The sequence below is a fragment of the Mobula hypostoma genome, chromosome 21 (genome assembly GCF_963921235.1).
Source record: "Mobula hypostoma chromosome 21, sMobHyp1.1, whole genome shotgun sequence".
NCBI lineage: Eukaryota > Metazoa > Chordata > Chondrichthyes > Myliobatiformes > Myliobatidae > Mobula > Mobula hypostoma.
The window spans coordinates 23663260-23687245 of NC_086117.1; the positions used below are offsets into that span (position 1 = coordinate 23663260).

Sequence of the window (23986 nt, forward strand, 5' to 3'; positions counted from 1 at the left end):
GGGAAGGGGGAATCTGATAGGAGAGGACAGAAGACCATGGAAGAAAGGGAAGGGGGAGGAGCACCAGAGGGAGGTGATGGGTAGGCAAGGAGATAAGTTGAGAGAGGCAAATGGGAATGGGAAATGGTGAAGGAGGGGCGCAATTAGCAAAAGTTCTAGAAATCGATGTTTATGCCATCAGGTTGGAGGCTACCCAGATGGAATATAAGGTGTTGCTCCTCCAACCAGAGTGTGGCCTCATCATGACAGTAGAGGAGGCCATGGACTGACATGGTGGAATGGAAATGGGAAGTGGAATTAAAATAGCAGGCCATTGGGAGACCCTGCTTTTCCTGGCAGAGCATAGGTGCTCGGTGAAGCTGCCTCTCAATCTACGTTGGGTCTCGTCAATATACAGGAGGCTGCACCAGATGCAATAGATGATCCCAACAGACTCACAGGTGAAGTGTTGCCTCACCTGGAAGGATTGGGGCCCTGAATGACAGTGAGGGAGGTATAGCCAGACTCCATCCCCTTCCTGATGGGGGTGGAGGTATACAGGACTGGACATCTACAGTGAAGATAAGACAACCAGGGCCAGGGAACTTGAAGTCATTGAAAAAAATCAAGGACGTATGAAGTGTCACGGATGTAGGTAGGAAAAGACTGAACCAGGGGTGGGGGGGTGCAGGGGAATAAAACAGAGTCAGGGTATGCCAGTATAAGTTTGGTGGGGCAGGAACAATCAGATACAATGGGTCTACTTGGACAGATGGGTTTATGGATTTGGATAGGAGATAGAAACAGGAGGTGCAGGGTAAGGGAACTACGAGGTTGGTGGCAGTGGATGGGAGATCACTGCCAGAGTTAATAAGATCAGTGATGGTGTGGGCAACAATGGCTGGGTGCTCCTTAGTGGGGTCCTGTTCAAGGGTTAAGTAAGAGGAGGTGTCTGAGAGTTGTCGACTGAGCTTAGCAAGGTAGAGGTCAGTTCACCAGACTACTACAGCACCCCCCTCATCTGTGGGTTTGATGTTGAAGTTAGGATTAGTGCAGAGAGAGTGAAGAACAGTGCGTTTGGAAGGAGTGAGGTTGGAATTGAAGAGAGGAGTGGTGAAGTCTCGTCAGCAGTCGAAAATGAAAATATCCAGAGCAGGCAGAAGAACAGAGCAGAGTGTCCAGGAAGAGGAGGAGGGTTGAAGACAGGAGAAGGGGTCATCAGTGAGGGTTGGAGAGTCCTTGCCAAAGAAGAAGGCACGGAGGCGACGGAAGAAGAGCTCGGCGTTGTGGTGGGTGTGGAACTCACTGAGGTGTGGGCGCAGGGGGACAAGGGTGAGGCCCTTACTGAGGGCAGAGCGTTCTGCCTCAGAGAGGGGAAGGTCAGAAGGAATCATGTCCTTTACGTCAGTGACCAATGCAGTCTAAGGATTGTGCTGAGAGCAGCCTGGCGGTGTCGCCATGCTTCCGATGCCAATGTAGCGCGACCGCACCGCACCGACGGCCTGTTTTGTCTCTGGAATGTGGGAGGAAACCAGAGCAGCCAGTGGAAACCCACATGGTCACGGGGAGAACGTACAAACTCCTTACAGATGGTGGCACGAATCGATTGTAAAGCAGTTGCACTGACCACCAAGCTACCGTGTCAGTAGGCCACATGCTGACGTTCCACAGGGATAAGAAGAAAGACTATGAAATTAGAAAAGTAGAATATGTTTTTTTAAAAACTGATATTGGGAGGGATCTGCATGTGTACGCTAAACAGGCAGTTAACATTCAGGTAACAGCAGGCAATTAGAAAAACAGATGGTATGTTGGCATAGCCATATGGAGTCTTGGTAAGACCACACCTGGAATGCTCTGTGCATCTTTGCCTCTGTAAACAATAAATAACACGCTTAAAAATATATGTCAAGTATATAACCTTACAGAGTAGGATTCCTTTAACAGGAATACAACTTTGAAGATGGACTGAGAGCTCTTTGGGAATACATGGGTAGTGTTGGAAGGTGGATCTCACTGGCCATGTGGAAGAGCGGCAAAGCCAGACCGAGAGGGCAACTGGTGTGCAAATGCTCTGACTTTTCATCTTTGTAAAAGGGAAATATTTAATAATGTGTATAATAGACAGGATAATGTTTGGGGGCGGCATGTGGGAGTTGAGATTTTGGGGCACCACAGTGCTTCGGTAGGAATGGCCGCCACCTGATCTGTGCTTAAAGGATAGACCCAGCTCTGCTGAACCTCGCTGCACTGTTCACGTGAACACAGCTGGGTGGAGGGAGATTCTCTACCCTCGGTGGTTGGGACAAAGTGAGAGGAACTCTGTAGATGAGGGGAGGAGGTTGTGTGGAATTGTAGGGGGACAGGTGTATGTGGGAGGGCGGGGGTGGCATTTGCCCGAGAAGGGAGGCAGCCAGTGCGATTAGTGCAAGAACTAATGCACGATTTTAGCTGCTGGGTGAGACAGTAATTACCAGTCACTTTGTGAAGCTTAACGGCTAGTTTAGATGAAAGGGAAAAGAAATTTGTCTAGGGATGCGTGGGTTAGGAAAAGCTTTTCAGGTATTATTTTGGAGGCCTATAAGCAGCCAGCTGAAGAGCTGGGAAAATGGTGGCATGTGTTTGTGTGTGATCTGAAACAATGCTTTTACTCAGGGGAAGTCTTTGCCTTGCTCAATCCACGCACCCTTTCGAGAAACTGCTAAACCTGGGCATATCTGTCTGTCCCCTCAGCTTTTCTGGTAAGGATAGAGGCAGGAAGTGGGAATATGTCATCATATTTTTCTGTGAAGGTAGTATTGTGGAAGATAATTCTGTTACCGTGGCAACCTTTTTGCATGGCTGGTTGTTGGAAATTGCTCCAGCAATAAGCACAACGTTAAGTCAATTCTACCCATTTTAACTGCTTCTCTCAAGGCAATCTGCAAGGCTACCACAGAGAGATTACTCCAAAACTGTTCATCATTTGTCATGATGCCGACTTTTTAACACTCAGAATTGAACTGGGTCACTGTACAGTACTGAAGATAATTATGCACAGTACATGATACAATACCATATTAACTGATTCTCTCAGTCAAAAATTCACACCCGTGTGTGTAATGTGACTGCGGTGTGAGGCTGTAATTTTGTTAAATTTAAATAGAAATTTGTAAAAGGAATGGCACCTAGAAATCATCAGCAGTAAACATCGCAATCTGCCTCATCCAATCTTTTACCTGACCTGATCGGTCTGATGTAACTTTGACCCTCCCTGAAGGGCATCACAGATTCTGGTCAAAGATCAAAGATTTGTCTTGAGTTATTGCGTACCGTTGTGCTGAGACGGTGTGCCAACCAGAAAAAAAAGGTGTGAGTGATTGTCTTGGACATTTTTATTGTGATTGCAAGGCCCTGTTGGTCATTGGTAATGTAGAATACTGCAGGTCTGGTCCATTGGTGAGACCAACGGTGAGGAAGCTACGTTGCCTCAGCTATTGTCTGGACAAGGCCGTTATGCTTCAGAGTGGCGTTGCCAATGAAGGAGACGCCGGATTTCGTACTAGGTTGGGCACTGTTCCCCGCCCCCCCCCCCCGTTGCAGCCATCAAATTCTAAATTTGTGTATGTTTACAAAATACAATTAAGTTGGTCAGTAAAACTATTGAAAATCTTTTCTTTGTACTTTTGTCAGTTAAATAAAGGTTCACGTGAATTAACATATCACAGATTTTTGTTTTTATTGCATTTTGGAAAATATCCCAACTTTTCTGGAAATGGGGTTTGTATATTCAATACACCAGTTGCCAATTACATTTTGACTGTTTATCCCAACCACCCTCCAACCTTCATCACCATCCCCCCTCCACCCCTCTCTCCCCCCCATCCCTCTCCCCTCCACCAACCAGCTGAATAGTAGTGCGTACACAGACAAAGCATTCCTATTTTATACAATAGTACAATTTTCTAATTTATCTGTGTTGCTCATCTTCCCCTGGATCTGTTGTTGTAAGTTGATGGTGGAGCCCTGAGTTACCCCCTTCCCACCCCCCCATCACCCCTCCTATTCAACCCTTTACTTTGTAACATCTGTGAGTGTCACTTAGCAATGTCAGACACTGAACAGTAACTGTCCCCCTCTAGCACCACCAAATTAGAAAGGCAAAGCAGTTCCCATAGACAATCATATCAAAGAGACAAGAAAAAAAAAACCTGGACACACTCATTAACCTATATAATTAAAACCATTTCCATCTCAAATATAATATACCACATAATCAAGACCCCAACAGCCCTCTTGTGAGAAACTGTTGCTTTAATAGACTGTCGCTTAACGATGGCGCCAGTGACGTCTTATCTGGCGCCCAGGAACGAAAACAAGTCTACTGGAGACATAACCCGAAATGAACATGTACAACTAAAGTTATTCAGAATCAGACCAAACTGCTGTTTTTCAGCTTCATTCTTGATGAAGTATGACATTTGGGTATATTGACTATCACCTTAGAAAGTAAAAGATAAAAAGTATAAATCTAGGCGGACTTGTATCACCTTACCATGTTATCCTTGTACTAACAAGTTAACTGAGCCGTTACCTTAAAACACTGACCTGCAATACTCAGAGACAAATTGGCCCCTTAATTAACTAAATACAAAAGTGCATTGAATGACTTTCCAATAAAAGAATAACCAGAAAACTTCACACCTAGGACGTTAACTTGCCCGTGTCCGTTACATTGCGCATACAGGCTGGTCCGAGCTCTTAATGCCGTTCCATCTCCTCCCGAGGAGCGTGTGGACTTTGCCCAGGGTCTGCTTCCATACCTCCCAGCACCGATGAATTCAGAGCTTCTTTCGCTTCCTCTGCCGAGTTAAATGACATCTTCATGCCCTTGATATTCACTCTCAAAATCGCCAGCTATATGAGGAACGAGTCGATCCCCTTCTGTCGAAGTTTAGCGCGGATCTCCTTGTATCCCTGCTGTTCCTGCATCGCGCCGGGGCTGCAGTCGGCGAAGAAATGTAGCTGGCTGCCATCAGGGGGAGCAGGTTTGGCTTTCCTCGCACCCTCCAGGATAGCCTGCCGGTCGGAGTACCATAGAAGCTTAAAAATCATGGTCCGCTGTCTTGAGGAGTTCTTGGAAAAGATCCTATGAGCTCTATCGATCTCCAATGGAGTGCTGTGGGAATTCTTGAGCGCTGGAATCCAATTAGGCAGCATCTTCTGGAGGTAACCTCTTGGATCGTCGCCCTTAGCACCTGTCAGTAAGTTGATCAGCCGCACATTGTTTCTCCTGGATCTGTCCTCCAAGTCGTTTAGCCTCTTCCATATCTTAGTCACCTCCTCAAGACAGGAGTTAGTAAGTTTCTAATTCTTGAGTAAGCAAACCTGAATGTTGTCTATTTTGTTGAAGACTGTGCTAAATTTTTTCAGCATGAATGTCCGCTTGCTCTTTTAATGACTGGAGAATGTTGCCATTCTCTGCCATATGCTTCTGTGTGGGGTTGAGAGCCTTTTCCAGTGACTCCTTTAGCATGTGGGCTACTGTTTCTTGCAGAGATTCTATCTCTGTTGCCATTGTTTGCTTAATTAGCATAGCTATTTCCTCGGAAGAATCTCTAGCTTGGTGTTGTCTGCTGGTATCTTGATTCCTGGTTGAATTTCGATCTTTTTTTGAGGTGACGTCTTTAGTTAGATCTTTCTCCAACTCAATCTTGTATTAAGACTATCTATGAGCCCTAAAGAACTTGAAAAAGGAGGGTTATATGTCAGCGCTCAGTGCTGTGCTGCCAACTTGCCTCGTGCCTCACTGGAAGTCCAAGCCATATCATTTAACTTTTGAATTGTGGATAGTTTTCAGTTGAAGCTGAGCTGAGGTCCCAAAATGGGGCTCTGAGGAGATAGAGAAGGTTAACCTACTGTTGCTGGATGGTCATATGTCAATCAGGTGCTTCCTTTTATCAAGTGTTCTGTCAAATGAGCTCAACATTGAATGAGCATGCGTTGAAAGGGAGAATAAGACTACACCTGTGCAAATCCCACAGCATTTGACAACCCTGTGATCCCTATCTCAGAGACTGATGTCAGAACATCTTTTAAGAGGGTGAACCCTCGCAGAGCATCAGACCCTGGTAGGGCTAAAGACCTGTGCCAACCAACTAGTGGGAGTATTCAAGGACATCTTCAAAATCTCTCTGCTGCAAGTGGAATTTCTCATTTGCTTCAAAAGGGCATCAATCATACCAGTGGCCAGGAAAAGCAGGGTGAGCTGTCTCAATGACTAACGCCCAGTTGCACTCAATCTATTGTGACAAAGTGCTATGACGGGTTGGTCAAGGCTAGAATTACCTCCTGCCTTAGCAAGGACTTGGACCTACTGCAATTTGCTGACTGTCACGAAGGGTCTACAGTGGATGCAATCTCACTGGCTCACCACTTTGCCTTGGATCACCTGGACAACAGAAATGTCTATATTAGACTCCTGGTTATTGATTACAGCTCGGTGTTCAACAGCATCATCCCCTCAATATTAATCAACAAGCTTCAAAAACCAGGGCTTCTGTACCTCCCTCTGTAACAGGACTCTAGTCTTCCTCATCAGGAGACCACAGTCAGCACAGATCAGAAATAATATCTTTCCAGACAGGTCACTAATTATCCTTCCGAATGCTTGGGGTCAGCTTCTGTGTCTCAAAACCCTCCTCTTGCTTTTCTACGTTCACATCCCACACGCATCAAATCCAAGGCACTTACCAGCCCATGTGTGTTGCTGAACAAGGTGACACGAACGGAACAAACTATGATGATCTTCTTTAGAGTAGGGAAAGATAAGCGAAGTTTGCTAAAGGTATTTAAAATCATAAAGATATTGTGCCTATAAAAGGTATTCACCTCCCCCCGAAGTTTTCATGTTGTATTGTTTTACAACATTGAAACACGGTGGATTCCCGCCATTACAGACACTTACACCACACGCTGCATCCGCAAAGCAAACAGCATTGTGAAGGACCCCACACACCCGTCATACAAACTCTTCTCCCTCCTGCCAGCTGGAAAAAGGCACCGAAGCATTCGGGCTCTCACGACCAGACTATGTAACTGTTTCTTCCCCCAAGCCATCAGACTCCTCAATACCCAGAGCCTGGACTGACACCAACCTACTGCCCTCTACTGTGCCTATTGTGTTGTTTATTATCTATTGTCATGTATTGTGCACTTTATGCAGTCCTGGGTAGCTCTGTAGTTTAGTGTAGTTTTTGTGTTGTTTTATATAGTTCAATGTAGTTTTTGTATTGTAGCATCATGGTCCTGAAAAACGTCTCGTTTTTACTGTGTACTGTACTAGTTATGGTCGAAATGACAATAAAAAGTGACGACTTGATATAATTTGACTTTTTTGACACTGATCAACAGAAAATGACTCTTTCATGTCAAAGTGAAGATAGATCTCTACAAAGTGATCTAAATTAATTACAAATATAAAATACAAAATAATTGATTGCATAAGTATTCACCCCCGCCCCCCCCCCCAATATGATACAGCAAATCATCACTGATGCGGCCAACTGGTTTCAGAAGTCACAAAATTAGTTAATGGAGATTTGTTTTTGGAGACTTGTGTGCAGTCAAGGTGTTTCAATTGATAATGATAAAAATACACCTGTATCTGTAAGGTCCAACTGCTGGTGAGTCAGTATCCTGGCAAAAACTACACCATGAAGACAAACAAACACTTTGAGCAACTCCACAAAAAGGTTATTGAAAAGCACAAGTCAATAGATGGATACAAGAAAATTTCCAAGTCACTGAATATCCCTTGGAATACAGTTAAGTCAATCATCAAGAAATGGAAAGAATATGGCACAGCTGTAAATCTGCCCAGAGCAGGCCATCCTTAAAAACTGAATGACCGTGCAAGAAGGGGACTAGTGAGGGAGGCCACCAAGAGACCTATGATAACTCTGGAGGAGTTTCAAGCCTCAGTGGCTGAGATGGGAGAGACTGTGCATACAACAACTGTTGCCTGGCTCCTTCACCAGGCACATCTTTATGGGAGAGTGGCAAAGAGAAAGCCACTGTTGGGGAAAAAAATCTCACATGAAATCTCAGCTAGAGTTTGCCAAGAGGCATGTGAGAGATTCTGAAGTCAGCTGGAAGAAGATTCTTGGTCTGATGAAGCCAAAATGGAACCTTTTGGCCATCAGACTAAACACTATGCTTAGCCAAACCGCACATCATCAAAAACACACCATCTCTACTGTGAAGCATATTGGTGGCTGTATCACGCTATAGGGATTCTTCACTGCAGCAGGCCCTGAAAGAGGGTAAAATGAATGCAGTAAAATACGGGGAAATCCTGGAGGAAAACTTAGAACATAGAACATAAAAAACCTACAGCACAATACAGGCTCTTCAGCCCACAATGCTGTGCCAAACATGTACTTACTTTAGAAATTACCTAGGGTCACCCATAGCCCTCTATTTTTCTAAGCTCCATGTACCTATCCAGTAGTCTCTTAAAAGACCCTATTGTATCCGCCTCCACCACCATCGCTGGCAGCCTAATCCACACACTCACCACTCTCTGCATTAAAAAACTTATCCCTAACATCTCCTCTGTACCTACTTCCAAACACCTTAAAACTGTACCCTCTTGTGTTAGCCATTTCAGCCCTGGGAAAAAGCCTCTGACTATCCACACGATCAATGCCTCTCATCATCTTATACACCTCTATCAGGTCACCTCTCACCTTTCATCAAAACTTGATGCAGTCTGCAAGAGAATTGTGACACAGAAGAAGATTTGTTTTCCAGCAAGACAATGACCCCAAGCATAAAGCCAAGGATACCCAGGAATAGCTTAAAAACAACAAAATTAATGTCCTGGAGTGGCCAAGTCAGAGTCCAGATCTCAATACAATTGAGAATTTGTGGCTCGACTTGAAAAGGGCTGTTCACTCATGATCGCCATGCAATCTGACTAAGCTTGAGCAGTTTTGTAAAGAAGAATGGGGAAAAATTGCAGTGTCCAGGTGTGCAAAGCTGATAGAGACCTATCCACACAGACTCAAGGCTGTAATTGCTGCCAAAGGTGCATCTACTAAATACTGACTTGAAGAGGATGAGTAGTTATGCAATCAATTATTTTGTGTTTTATATTTGTAATTAGGTCATTTTGTAGAGATCTGTTTTCACTTTGACATGAAAGAGTCTTCTTCAGATGATCAGTGTCAAAAAAGCCAAATTAAATCCACTGTGATTCAATGTTGTAAAACAATAAAACATGAAAACTTCTGGGGTGGGGTGAGTGAAGACTTTTTATAGGCACTAGAAGCTAATTCCAGTAACACTTCGTTCGTAAAGAAAGGGCACAAATTTAAAGTGATTTCCAAAAACAGCAGAAGGGAGATGTGAAGTGTTTTTGTGTGCGCAGTGAATTATGATTTTCTTTATTCATGCACAAGGTGTACATGTTGGCAATGTTGACATTAATTGCCTCTAAGCTGTAGAGGCTGTTGAAAGCCAACTCCATTAGTGAGTCAAGTTGCCACTAACCCTGCTGTAGAGAACCAGATGGATTTTACAACAGTTCAGATTTCATTTTACTGTTACAAGGTCCAACACTTTTTTTTGAATTAGAGGTGCATTTAATTTCATATGTTGAATCCCTTCGTGTGGTGGGTTGCAAACTCTCACCTCTGGATAAAAGGTCCAGATTTCTGACAATTATTGTATCTTTACAAAGTAGCATTGGGGAAGTCCAAGGTCCAAAGGAAATTCACCCAACTAATTCCTGGGATGAGATAGGCAAGAGAGGCCATGCAGATTTGTTCTGTATTCCCTGGATTTCAGAAAAATGATGATTTTATACAAACATGTAAAATCATAAGAGGGCCCAACAGGATAGGTTTTCAGATGTTCAAGTTCAATTATTTAGTCATACATGAATACAGTGTTGGCGCATGGCCAAGTGGTTAAGGCGTTGGTCTAGTGATCTGAAGGTCGCTAGTTCGAGCCTCAGCTGAGGCAGCATGTTGTGCCCTTGAGCAAGGCAATTAACCAGACATTGCTCTGCGATGACACCGGTGCCAAGCTGTATGGGTCCTAATGCCCTTCCCTTGGACAACATCGGTGGCATGGAGAGGGAAGACTTGCAGCATGGGCAACTGCCTGTCTTCCATACAACCTTGCTCAGGCCTGCGCCTGGAAACCTTCCAAGGCGCAAATCCATGGTCTCACGAGAGTAACGGGTGCCTATACGTGAATACAGATGAATGAAACAGCATTCCCCCAGGGACAAGGCGTGAAACATATACAGCACAAGGCACATTAAAGATAGCATGCAAATATACAGTCACGCCAAAAAAAAAGTAGCCCAAGTCTCTGAGTAATGTGTCCCGGAAGTTGATAGTGCAGTTCCTTGCAGTCCACAGACAAACGCGTGCACGCACATAATCCAGCTTTTCATTCCACCGATTGAACACTGGAGGGCAGCACCAACAGGAGATGTCAGCCTCCAACTGAGCATCACCCCCGCCTCCGGCATCTCCTTTCTTGTACTGCAGCAACAGGCAAGACCGTGGTTTGAGGCCTAGTCCTTGCTACAACCAAGGGCACGTAGCTCACCGCCATCTGTTGCACCAACGAGCAAGGGAAAATGGCCTGTAGCTTCTTGCATTATCAGCAATCACGACAGCAATGTCCGAGACAATCACCCGCTGTTAAACTGCACACTGCCTTTGCACACTAACTCCGATGCCTTCCTTTAGCAGGCAACAACGCAATCTGCACCATCCAGTTCCTCCGCCAATGAGCAGCTTTCTGATGCGGTTGACCTGTAGTATCTGAAGTTCTATAAATCCAGCATAGTCTTGCGATTGTAAAAAAAGACATTTAAAACTGACAAAAACTCCTTTGGTTGGCCCCTGAGAGGCTGCTGCATCTGAACGCGTTGCCATCTTACTAGAGAGACAGGCTATAAAGGAACACAGCTACAAATCAAGGGGCGAGTCCTGGGGCTAGGATGCTCTGGATAATGTTGGGGAGGGGAGGAGTGTATGTGGTGTATTTCTTTCAAAGCATTAGAGTAGTTAATCGGCTGTCTATAATTGTGGCTCTTTACTCCTTGCAGGTGCACGAATTGAAGAATTTCTTTATGAAAAGCTCGATCGCAAGATTCCCTCACGGATCACCAATGGAGAACTGCTGGGCCAGTATATGATTGATGCAGCAAGTGAATTTGGTCCCGGAACCCCTTACGGTGAGCTCCTGAAGGCACTTACTAGCAAACATAACAAACAAGGGCAGTTCAATGTCTTGGAAAGTAGAAGGAACAAATTTGCATTTTTATCAAACTTTTAACAGCCTCAGGGTGGCTAAAAGCCTTGAGCAACTATGAATTGTTTGTCAAAGTGCCAGCACTGTTATAGTGTAGAAAATACTGCAGACAATTTGCTCACACCAAAATGCCAGAAGGAAATAAGGTGATCCAACTTAGATCTGAAGAAGAATTAATAACTGGAAAAATCAGGGGGAACTCCAACTTTCAGACCTTTTACAGACTGTCTGAGCAGTGGAAGGGATCAAGCTTTTCTGTCTCATTCAAGAGAAAGAGGCCACCTCCTCCTTTAGCTCATCTCTTTATATTGGCTTCTTCCCCTCTATTCTTTCAGTCCAGTTGAACGGTCTCAACTTGAAATGTTGTCCGTCCGCTTTTCCCTGTTCAGACGCTGCCTGACCTGTTGAGTTATTCCAGCAGCTCCCTCTGTATTCCTCTGCATGGAATTTGTGCTTGTCTCTTAAAAAAGAGACTTGAACGCTCAGACTTGTGACTTACGCATGTCACTCAATGAGTCATATTGAACATTACAAACTGAAGCTAGAATTTGCATAACGCAATGCCGGCTTTGACATGGCACTTAATGATGATGGATGCTCCCCTTTATGAAATTGTGTGTTACATCCATGAGGACTGATTGCATGTCTTCCCTTCATTATGGATCACATGCCAACTTCAGCTCTCAAGTTATGTTATGGACAGCCAGGAGAACGTTGCTAATTTTTAAAGTTCGTGATATGTACTTCGTTTCTCCTTTCTCCAAACTCTTTCACAACCTTTTTAACAAATGATGCAGTGGTGTGAACTACCTCTAGGATTAGCCTTTGCTGTATCTTCACACAGTGACACACTGGTGATGGCTACCTGACACTGACATCAACCTTGAGGCCAAAGTATTGCAGTCCTTGTTGCAAGATGACACGTATTTGTCTTGTTTCAGTTTTATGTTGTGCCCAAGGCCACTTCCTCCAAAATCTGAAGCTTTTCTTCTTCCGTTCTCTTGGTGACTAACATTTGGTCATGGATTTGCAGTAATGATTCACTCATAGCAAGGTTTTGTTCAATCTGGTGCCAAATCTGACTCCATATGATGATGATTATCTGTGACTGGTCCTTTCAAGATGACCCTAAACTGTGATCTCTGTTGAGATCTTGGCTTACTCTGACTTAATTGTTTTTATATTTGTAGGGATGGTTTTGGTGCCAGAGGGGAAAGATTAGGGATCAGGTTAAGGTTTGGGGACAGGGATGTGGAGGAATTAAATCAGGTTAAGGTTTAGGGACAGGGATGAGGAGGAATTGGATCAGGTTAAGGTTTGGGGACAGAGATATGAAGGAATTGGATCAGGTTAAGGTTTGGGGACAGAGATGTAGAGGAATTGGATCAGGTTAAGGTTTGGGGACAGATGTGGAGGAATTAAATCAGGTTAAGGTTTGGGGACAGAGATTTGGAGGAATTGGATCAGGTTAAGGTTTGGGGACAGATTTGGAGGAATTGGATCAGGTTAAGGTTTAGGGACAGGGATGTGGAGGAATTGGATCAAGTTAAGGTTTAGGGACAGGAATGTATTTGATATATTTTATAACCCCATAATACACCCTAACAATATGATAAAAATAAATCTGAAGCCTTCTGTGCATGTTAATGGTCAAGTACTGCTTTCTAACTATTTTGTTATGTGCGGCATGGAACAGGTCCAATTCTGTAAATACCTTTGGAATTTCCAACCCTGTCCAAGTCCTGTTGAGTGAGTGGTGGACACAATTCATTTTCAACATCTGTGGTTTTCTACTATCCACACAGTTGCACCATTTTGTGCCTCTGGGTGTTACCACTATTGGCATATCCCTGTTGCTTTGGTAGGTTGTCACACGTGCAGCATTTTGTTTTAATCTTGCCAATTCCTTCTCATATTGACCCCTTAAAACTGCATCAGAAAAAAATTCCAATGTGACAATACTTTTTGTCATTGGCACCCTCTGAACTTGCAAGTGTATATTTGTTGGCTCATTAGTAAACAGCCGTGGCAGTTCGCTTACCAATATACTGGTGCCACAGTTACTTGTACTAGGAATGTTCAAACTATGATACCCTCCTCTTTTCATGTTATTCTGAGTTGTCACTCAAATTACTTTTGTTGTTGTCTTGGCCTTCGATTTGAAGGCTGAAACACTTTAGTGTTTCTAAATTAACAAGGCGGTGGTAAGTGACGGCTTTGCAAAGCTAACAACTGACTGAATGGCATTATTTTTAAATTCAGCTTTTGAGATTTGGACATCTCTGGTGCTTTCCAGCCTTCAGCTGTGGCTGTACTAACTACATACTCCGGAGTAATTCTCCAGCATTCTTGGGTGTACTTACCATTGATGTAGTAAGTTCTAGTGTCAGATGTAGTGAGATCATCTACCAGACCCCACACAAATGTCTCATGATCTAAGGAGGTTTCAAAATTCATTAAAGAGACAATGTACGACTTACCCACTGAGCTTCTGGCTTAATTTCTCTCTCAGCAATTTCTAACATCTTATCAAGTTCAAGTTTAATCGTCATTCAACCATACACATGTATAGAGCTAAACCAAACAGCATTCCCCCAGGGCCAGGTTGCAAAACAGTACCTGCCATCACACACAATACATAGCACATAGTTACAGTAGCACATACAGTCTCAAAAACAATTAGCCCAAGTCCCTGAGTGTCATGGCCTGTGGATTGATGGTGCATGGGATGCTGTCCTACAGCCACATGTTTCTGCAAGAACAAGCACACACTAGTTTCTCATCATGCACTAGTACAGCTGCAGACAGATGCAATCCAACTTGTCTTCCAAACCATCCTTCAGGTTGCATGCCTTAAGATCTATCAGCATGTTTCGTGGTCCTAGCCCAGTCTCTGCTTGCTTATTTTGTTATTTTGGGTGCTCATGATATCACCTTCTTGATGGCCGTTACCTCGAGGGACACATCCATTTGTTTGAATCCAAGCCGAGTGGGTTCTTGAGACCTTGGGCTACACGTGGCAAGGGTACTGATCTGGTGACCCAGGTCAGCCTTGTTGCCCCTTTCCTCCTCAGCACTGGCTTGGCTAAATTGGAGAATGTCTGCAATAGCACTGTGCTCTTCACATGAAACACTGCACGTGGATTGCTGTTAGAGCTGTGAACGAGCCTAAAGCTTACCAAGGTCATCAATGCCCTTCTACAACCCTGAAGAAAACTTCTGATCCTTATCGCCTCTTTGTAATGTTTCCACAAAAACATTGAGAGACTGCATCCATCCAAAGAGGTGGTGGTTTGTTTAAGTGAATAGACTGGAGCTACTTACATTTGTTAAGAAGCAAGCACATAACATCATTCTTAAGATTGCTGAGGAAAGATGCATGGATACAGAGAGACTATATCCACATGTAAAGATGCATGAGGAACTGAGATATTGAAGATGATGGAAATATGTATTAGGTAGTTGATGAATATCTGAGATAGAAATTCAGCTTTGTTTGCATTTGCTAAAAGCATGATTTTGTATGTGAATTCCCAGATTGTTGAAGTGAATGGAAATGAATATATGGAACTGGAGATAAATGTGCACGTGGCTATTTATTGTACCTCTGACGCATAATGAGCATGAGTTTCTGATCTACTGTTTCCTTTGTTGGAGCAGGCCAGAGCAAGGAAATCTGTGGAACTCTCTGCCCAATGAAGCAGTGGAGGCTCCCTCAGTAAATAAATATAAAACAAATGTCTTGGATAGATTTTTGCATAGTAGGGGATTTAAGGGTAATGGGGGGGAAAGGCAGGTAGTGGAGATGAGTCCATGGTCAGATCAACCGTGATCTTATTGAATGGCAGAGCAGGCTCGATGGGCCAGATGGCCGACTCCTGCTCCTGTTCCTTATGTTCTTATGAAATGTGCCCTGAAGTTTAGTCTTGGGACACCAAGGAGTGAGGTCAGGAAGTACATCTTTCTCTCAGGTCGCGGGAAACCTGGAGAACTCCCTCTGGAAAGTTTCGAGGAATGGGCCAATTAAAAATATCCAAACCAAGGCTCATGGTCATTTGTTCTGTCAGGATATGGTGAGACGAACGCAGGAGGATTGATGGATGGAGAAAAGATCAGAATGAGTTAAAGGGTTGAACGTTTGTCTTCCAATCATCCTACAGGACTGTGCAAAAGTCTTAGACACAAATCTATAGTTAGGGTACCTAAGACTTTTGCACAGTAGATTAGATTAGATTATGAGGACACTCAGTCCTCATTTATTGTCATTTAGAAATGCATACCTGCATTAAGAAATGATACAATGTTCCTCCAGAGTGATATCACAAAAAAAACAGGACAAACCAAAGACTAACACTGACAAGACCACATAATTATAACATATAGTTACAGCAGTGCAAAGCAATACAATAATTTGATAAAGAGCAGACCATAGAATGGTAAAAAAAAGTCTCAAAGTTCCAATCGACTCCTGATAGTCCCCAACAGCGGGCGGCAGAAGGGAGAAACTCTCTCTGCCATAAACCTAGTGATTTTATGTATTGCACCATACTGCTAATGCAAAAAAAACAAATTTCATGGCATATGTGAGTGATGATAAACCTGATTTCTGATATGGGTCTCTATTGTGGACGGAGAGTGGGAAGGGGATAGGGAGAGGGGAATGATGTTTGGAAAAAGGGAAGGGAGAGGAGGAGGGAGTAGGAAGCACCAGAGAGACATTTTGTAATCAATAAACCAAACGTTTGGAATGAAGTGACCTTACCTGATATCTCAGGGCTGGGTGTGTCTGCAACCATGCCACCTCCCCCCTCCACCCCCACCTCTGCCACCCCTCCCGCATTGTTCCATCCTCACTATATATCCCTAAGACTTTTCATAGTACTGTACATGATTTGCTGGTGTCCTTACCCTGTTTCTTCCCCCTTGGCTGTGGTCCACTTACTCTCACAAGCTGAAGTGACATAATGAGTCAGTCCCCTGTGAGTGAACGCCTATTCGGGTATCTGCCTTTGGCCTCAAATAACCAGTGTTCAGAATGATGCCTGGAGAGTGACTTCTCTTTCTGTGCAGGGACTGGTTTGAAGGGATCCTGCAGAACTCACCTTCTGAATGTGATGTAGAGTGGAACTGGCGCAGGATTGATTTTCAAATTGGCCAGCGGTAATTCCTTATTGTTAATGCCAAGTGACAGTTCTGTGTCTGGCATATCCCTCATTGCTTAAATTTGTATTCTCATTCTCTTAGCTAATCAACTAATTAGTTTACAACCCTCTTTTTCAATCTGAGTAATATCATTACTCCCATTATAATCTTTTGCCTCGCTTCACCTCACTGACTCGCAATTCTGTCACTGTGCCGAGGTACTGCGTTCTGCACATCCTCGAGACTGTCAAGCCATGGAGGAGTTCCTGTGATGTGTCAGATCACCTCCACGTACTCTGCTCCAACCCCAAGCTCGCCGAGAGCACTCCTTTCCGGAGTGCAGTACAACTGGATTTAGCTGCGCTGTGGTGTCAGTGTTTCGGCCGGCGATGAACTGAAGGGGCCAGCAGACTGTTTGCCTGAGGAGTACATTTCAGTCAGCCCAGGCCATCCAATACGATTAAAGCTGACTTTCCAGGAAAGGGTATTGAAGGAATTTGGGAGCTGTTGGACTCCTGGCCGACACCAGCAATGTTGACAATGCTCTCTCCTCTGCCGCCTGCAGTGCCCATTGCAGGGTCAGTTCAAGGTTCCTCTGGTGTAACAAGCCCTTGATTTAATGTCTCACTCAAAAGGCAGGGTTGCCTTTTGGTCAGTGCCCTGTGAATGAATATCTAGTTGCTTGTCTGGCTTTGGGCTCAAATGACCAGTGTTCAGAGTAGTGCCGGGAGAGTGACTTCTTCAAACCAGTCCCTGAACATAAAGAGGAATCCGTCTGGGTTGCCTCCAACCTGGTGGCATCAACATCGACTTCTCGAACTTCCAGAAATTGTCCCCCCCTCCTTTCACCTTCACCTCTCCCCATTCCCATTTCCCTCTCCCACCTCATCTCTTTACCTGCCCATCACCTCCCTCTGGTGCTCCTCCCCCTCCCTTTCTTCCATAGTCTTCTGTCTCCTATCACATTCCTCCTTCTCCAGCCCTTTATCTCTTTAACCAATCTACCTTCCAGCTCTCTACTTTACCACTCCCCCTCTCCTGGTTTCACCCATCACCCACTACCTTGTACCTTTTAAAAACGTAAACACGAGGAATTCTGCAGGTGCTGGCGTTCACCAGCAATTTTGATGTGTGTACCTTGTACCTTTTCCTCTCCTCTCCCCAGCTTCCTACTCTCCTTTTTCCAGTCCTGATGAAGGGTCTCAGCCCAAAATGTCAACTGTACTCTTTTCCATAGATGCTGCCTGGCCTGCAGAGTTCCTCCAGTATTTTGTGTGTATTACTTTGATATCCAGCATTTACAGATTTTCTCTTGTTTGTCAAAAGGCAGCAGGTTACTTCTCACTTCATCCCCTCCCCCTTTACTTGGCTTCATTTATCGTCTTCCAGAGTTTGTACTCCTTCCCCTCCTCCCACCTTATTCTGGCTACTTTGCTCTTCCTTCCCACAGCTGAAGAAAGGTCTCAGCCTGAAACCTCAGATCTTTATTCCTCTCCGCAGATGCTGCCTGATGTGCTGAATTCCTCCAGCATTTTGTGGGCAGTTGCCCTGGGTTTCCAGCATCTGCAGAATCTCCCTTGTTTATGGTTTAGCAGGGCTGCCATTGCCTTCGCTGGGGAAGTCAGTCTAGCTTGCATGCTGGGGTTCTGGAGCAGGATTTGAACTCATGATCTTCTGATCAGAGAAACAACCGGACCACTCACTGAACCCCCACTGGTGTTGTGAGACTGAGTATCTGTGCTTGATTCACCTGGGTCCTCCCAGTGGCTGTGGCCTTCACTGCCGTTGCTGCAGATAAAAACTTGATTTCGTATTATAGGATAGCGAGGAGGTACCAACTGATTATGTAAACGGCAAATCTGCCTCCTTGAAAACCAAACAGTCAGTGGGAGACTGTAAAGTGCATCTGCTGTGAGAAACAGTGGGCACTGAGGGTATGTGAGCAGCCACTGAGAGCTGCTGGACTGGGGTGGCCAGGGGTGAAGTGCTGGAGGGAGGAGAGTGCAGATTCTGAGAGGGTAGCTGAAAATCAGAACTCGCGGCTTGTGGTTGAGGTAACCTGGTTAGGTCAGGAGCCACTGGCCCAGCGGCTGTGAAGGTTAGAAGATTGCCTGGCTTGACAGAGGCAGCGAGGGTGACAGGAGCATAGATTTTCTATGGAGAGGATCCCTCCCCATGGTAGAAGCCAAAGTGAAGGGTAACCTGGGAAACCATTCCTAATTATGATTCCACAGCAGGATGGATTGGATTCTTAATTATCTTGTTCAAACAACAAAAAATGAATCTATGGCAATGAAAGGGAGTGTTTCATACAGAAATGTGCACTACTGGCTTGAAATTCTACAATTATTTTCCAAGCAGTTGTATTCTATAAAAAAAATTATTTTGCTCTTTTCCTTCACTGGCTTCTCAAAAATTGTGGGAAAGGTGCATTTTTTTTTTGTTTTTTGGTCATTATTCATTCTCTTGTGCTCTCCAGCAATTGTGAAATATTTTCTGTGGCCGTCTCAGTCAATTTTATTAATGACCTGTCATTGGAAAAGGTTAGTGAGAAATATTCGTTAATAGATTGTGAAGCATTGCAAAACAGAGTTTTTCTCGCCGCTGGTCCAGTCCAGTGGTCAAGAAGTGACAATTTAGCTTTGCATCTGTTATTCCTGTACTTGCAAAAGGGAATTGTTATGGAAATAGAATCGGAATTGGGCTTAATATCACCGGCATATGTCATGAAATTTGTTAAATTTGTGGCAGCAGTACATTGCATTAAATATGTTTATATATGTATGTGCATATATCTCTGTGTGATTGTATGTGTATATATATGTGTTTGTGTGTGTGTACATATGTATGTGTCACACACTTGGCGACAGCTGTGTAGGGACGGGGTTCGTATTCTGGAGATGGAAAGAACAACCAGAAGACAGCAGAAGAGAGCCAGGAGAAATGCAGCCATGGCTGCCACCACTACTACATATACATGTCCCACCTGCAATAGAGCTTGTGGGTCCAGGATAGGACTGTACAGTCATCAAAGATCTCACCGGTAAAGGAGTGGACGTCCTCATCAGATTTCGATGGACAACCAAAGGAGAAGAGAAGAAGAAGATGTATATGTGTATAATATAAAACTAAAATGAGTAGTGCAAAAAATAGGAATTTTTTAAAAAAAGTAGTGAGGTAGTGTTCATGGGTTCAGTGTCTATTCAGAAATCAGATGGCCTAGGGGAAGAAGCTGTTCCTGAATTGCTGAGTGTGTGCCTTCAGGCTTCTGTACCTCCTTCATGATGGTAACAGAGAGAAAAGGGCATGTCCTAGATGGTGAGGTCCTTATGGTGAGGACGCTGCCTTCCTGAGGCACTGCTCCTTGAAGATGTCTTGGCTAGTACCCATGATGGAGCTGGCTAATTTTACATCTCTCTGCAGCTTACTTTGATCCTGTGCAGTAGCTCCCACTGCCCCCCCCCCTTATCAGACGGTGATGCAGCCAGTTAGAATGGTCATCACAGTTCATCTGTAGAAATGAAAACATTTGCGGAACTGTGGAGAATATAGAGTGCCAACCTCATTGTGGAAGATTCTTCCAAGAACACCAAGCAGCCATAATGGGTAATCTGACCATGTTCTGGAGGTTCATAGTTTATGAAAACAGACATAAATGACTATAACAGGCCAGTCTTAATTAACTGAATGCAGATAGAAGACATAAGGTAAGGTGGGTGTTCTTGTTGGATTTTCAGAAGGCATTTAATCAGGTGCCTCCCTGATATGCCTCAGAGGAGTATGACCATATATGGGAAAGTATTGCTGCTGTCACTGGAAACACTGGGTCTGTTGACACTGTGAGTCACCACCAACGTGTCATGCAAGGACTTGGAGCAGACCGTAAAGGGACTTCAGCATGAAGATCAAGGATGTGAGGCAGCTTTGCACAGCGGATGATTTAAAGGTGCAAGCAAGGAACAGGCCTATACTCGGTAGTGTTGGCTGAACATCTTCATCTTGGACAGGTCACGTGCCTGAATACAGCCAGAAGCCTGCTTATCAGGTGACTTCTGACTAAGCAGGGGAGCGGCTAATCTCATTAAAGGATATTCATTGAGTAGTGATCCACACAACAAAATTAAAGGAACCCACAGACAGTCCCGTCCCCACCCCAGACATTCTCTCTTCTTCCCCTCCCAATGGGCAGAATGTATTGAGATACAGCATGGAATAGGCCCTTCCCAGGCCTCCACGTGTAATCCTAGCCAAACTGCAGGACAATTTTACAATGACCAATTAACCTACCAACCGGTACGTCTTTGGGCTGTGGGAGGAAACCGGATCACCCGGAGGAAATCTGCGTGGTCACGGGGAGAACGTACTAACAGACAACGGCAGGAATCGAACCCAGATCGCTGGAACTGTAAAGCGCTGTGCTAGCCACTACACTACCATGCCACCGCAAAGATACAAAAGCACGGAGCACCAAGCTGAAGCACAGCTTCTACCCTGCTTTCTCAGGCTCTTGAATGGATCTCTTTCTTGATACAATGCACCCCAGACTTCATAATCTACCTGGTTATGATCTTGCATTTTATCATTTAACTGCACTGCACTTTCTTGTAGCTCTTACACTTTATGTGCTTTACCTTATTCCAGTTCAATGCACTGTGTACCATAAATATACCTTCCTCTATTGGACACACTAAGACAAGTGCACACACTCCTGCATGGATACTGTGGTCATTCATCTTCAGTCTCTTGGACACAGCTCAGAGCAATTCAAACCCAACAGCTTGTAAATAATGAATAGGCATCTAGGTTTTAGACTCCAGCCCTAGACATGACTAGCACAATCAAAATTCACCTCAACAGCTTTACTTTAAAGCCAACTGCAGAAATAATCACACAAGCCATGGCCCCAGGGCAGGTGATTTAGAAAGCCAGGGCCTTTAAAGTTCAGCTTAGTGTCATCACAACTGGTAATTTTTGGGGGGGAGAAAATTAAATTTTTAGCACAGATGGGTTTAAATGTAACACATTCTCATTGCAGCACAACCCTGGAGAAAATAGTAGGTTATTTGTTTTATAAACTTCATTTGTTTTATATGAGAAGAAGTTTAAACTCATCTTCCCAAACCAAAAGAAATTGTGCAGCTGGTGGAAATCTTTAATGGCATTAAATTGATGAGACCCCCTCCCTGTATGGCATTAAATTGATAAGAACCACCCCCCCCTCCGTATGGCATTAAATTGATATGAGACCTTCCCCCATATGGCATTAAATTAATAAGAGACCTTCCCCCCCCATATGGCATTAAATTGATGAGAGACCTTCCCCCCCCCGTATGGCATTAAATTGATATGAGACCTTCCCCCATATGGCATTAAATTAATAAGAGACCTTCCCCCCCCCCCGTATGGCATTAAATTGATATGAGACCTTCCCCCATATGGCATTAAATTAATAAGAGACCCCCCCCACTGTAATGCCATGCGGGGGGAGATATCTCATCAATTTAATGTCACACAGGGGTGCAGGCGAGAAGAGGTAAGAGGCCAGTGGGGAATAGAAGAGGAGAGGGAGATGGAAACATATTTTTACCAGGAAGAGAAATCAATGTTTATCCCATCAGGTTGGAGGCTACCCAGACAGAATATTAGGTTGCTCCTCCAACCTGAGTGTGGCCTCATCTTGGCACGGGAGAAGGTCATGAACCAACATTTTGGAATGGGAATGGGAACTCTAACTTCTCATCACTTTTTCCAGTCCTGATGAAGGGTCTCTGTCTGAAACTCTTTTCCATACATGCTGCCTGGCCTGCTGAGTTCCTCCAGCATTTTGCACGTGTCTGCTAGAAGTTAAATTGTGTTTGGGTTTTATTGGTTCTCATTTCAGTTAATCCAGAATCAGAATCAGGTTTATTATCACTGACCTATGTTGTGAAATTCATAAATATTTATCCATAAGTAATGTCATAACTCTAGAATGATCCTTAACTCACTCCCCTTTCGGCAATCCATTTCCAATCATAGCTCAAATCATCAAAATACTTCTGTTCATTTCCCCATAGTACTTATTTTTTTATCAATTATCGTAAATCTGTGTCATCTTAACCAACTGTCATGGAAAAATATTCCTGTGTACTTCTCTAAATGCCCTTGTGTATTTGTATTATTGATGGGTTGTATGTATTTGACTGCTTCTGGGCGGATTAATCACCAGCATTCGATTTAACTGCTGGCCTATCACGAGGGAAATCCCTGGGGCGTTGTTACATAGTAAGTCTCCTGCACTTTTATACCCAGCAATGTCGAAATTAACTGAGTGATTCAATAATCCCAGTTGCTAAATCTTCCATTCTCTGATGGAACTTTATCAAAGAAACAATAGAATCAGAATTAAGTTTCAGACATCCCATCTCTCCCGGAAGTTCCGGGAGTCTCTCGCATATTAATAATGGTTCCCTGATGCCCGCAAATTATATACAATGTCCCGGAAATCAATTTTTTTGAGAGCGAGCGAGAGAGAGAGAGAGCCATGGCAGAGTGTTCCAAAAAAAGAAAATATAAAATGTACATCACCCCAGACTACACTAAAGTGTACCCCTGCCTAATAGTGACTTTTCTATTGCCCATGACGGGTTAAGACTGTAAAAGACATGTTGAGGTGAGTTTAACAGGTGTCATTCATTCATTAGCAGAGCTAACGTTATTTAAACTAGCTGGCTAGCTGCTAAGGAGCTACTCTATCGCAGACATCCCACCTCTCCCGGAAGTTCAGGGAGTTTCCCGCAAATTGATGGTGCTGCCTCCCTGAAATGAGTTTTTGCAGGGTGGGATGTCTGAAGTTTACTATCCCCGGCATATGTTGTGAAATTTGTTGTTTTGCAGCAGCAGTATTGTATAATACATAATATAGAACTGTAAACCTATAGGCCGAGTTCCTGCGATGTTCACGCCTCCTACCGCGGGGCTGAGGCAGTGAGACTGCTCCAGATGCCACGTGCTTCGTGTCTGCAAGCTTTGTGGTGTTTTGCCCTGCTATGTGATGAACTTGAGGCCAAGGCTTTGGGCCTACTCCAGCTGCTCTGGGGATTCGGGTCTATGGATTCAGTTTTGTTCAGAATGCTGTTGCTTGCCTCTATTGTTTGCGTGATTTCTGTCTTTCTCTTTCTCTGCGCTTTGGGGGATTGGTCCTTTTTTAAAAATTGGGTTCTTTCAGGTTTCTTGCTTTGTAGCTGCCTGTAAGCAGGCGAATCTCAAGGTTGTATAATTTATCCATACTTTGATAATAAGTGTACTTTGACTCCTTTGAGGAAATACAAATATTAAATATTAAATTATATAAGTAGTGCAGAAGGAGAGAAACATTAAAAAAAGAAAAATAAGTGAGGTAGTGTACATGAATTCATTGCCATTCAGAGATCTATGGCAGTAGTGAAGAAGCTGTTCATAAAACGTTGAGTGTGTGTCTTCAGGCTCCTGTACCACCTCCCTGCTGGTAGCAATGATGGGGAACCTTAATGATACATACCACCTTCAAAAAGAGAAAGAGAGGAAGCAG

The 23986-nt window shown here is 44.1% G+C and overlaps 1 protein-coding gene across 5 annotated transcripts in view; it reads left to right on the forward strand.

Moving 5' to 3' along the window:
* The window catches only part of LOC134359863 (endophilin-B2-like), a 113065-nt gene that overhangs the window by 48535 nt on the left and 40544 nt on the right, over positions 1-23986 (forward strand). For all 5 annotated transcript variants that reach the window (XM_063073628.1, XM_063073626.1, XM_063073627.1 and 2 more), the window contains exon 3: positions 11090-11218. In XM_063073628.1, the coding sequence (XP_062929698.1) occupies positions 11090-11218 (129 nt within the window). The remainder of the gene's footprint in view (positions 1-11089; positions 11219-23986) is intronic.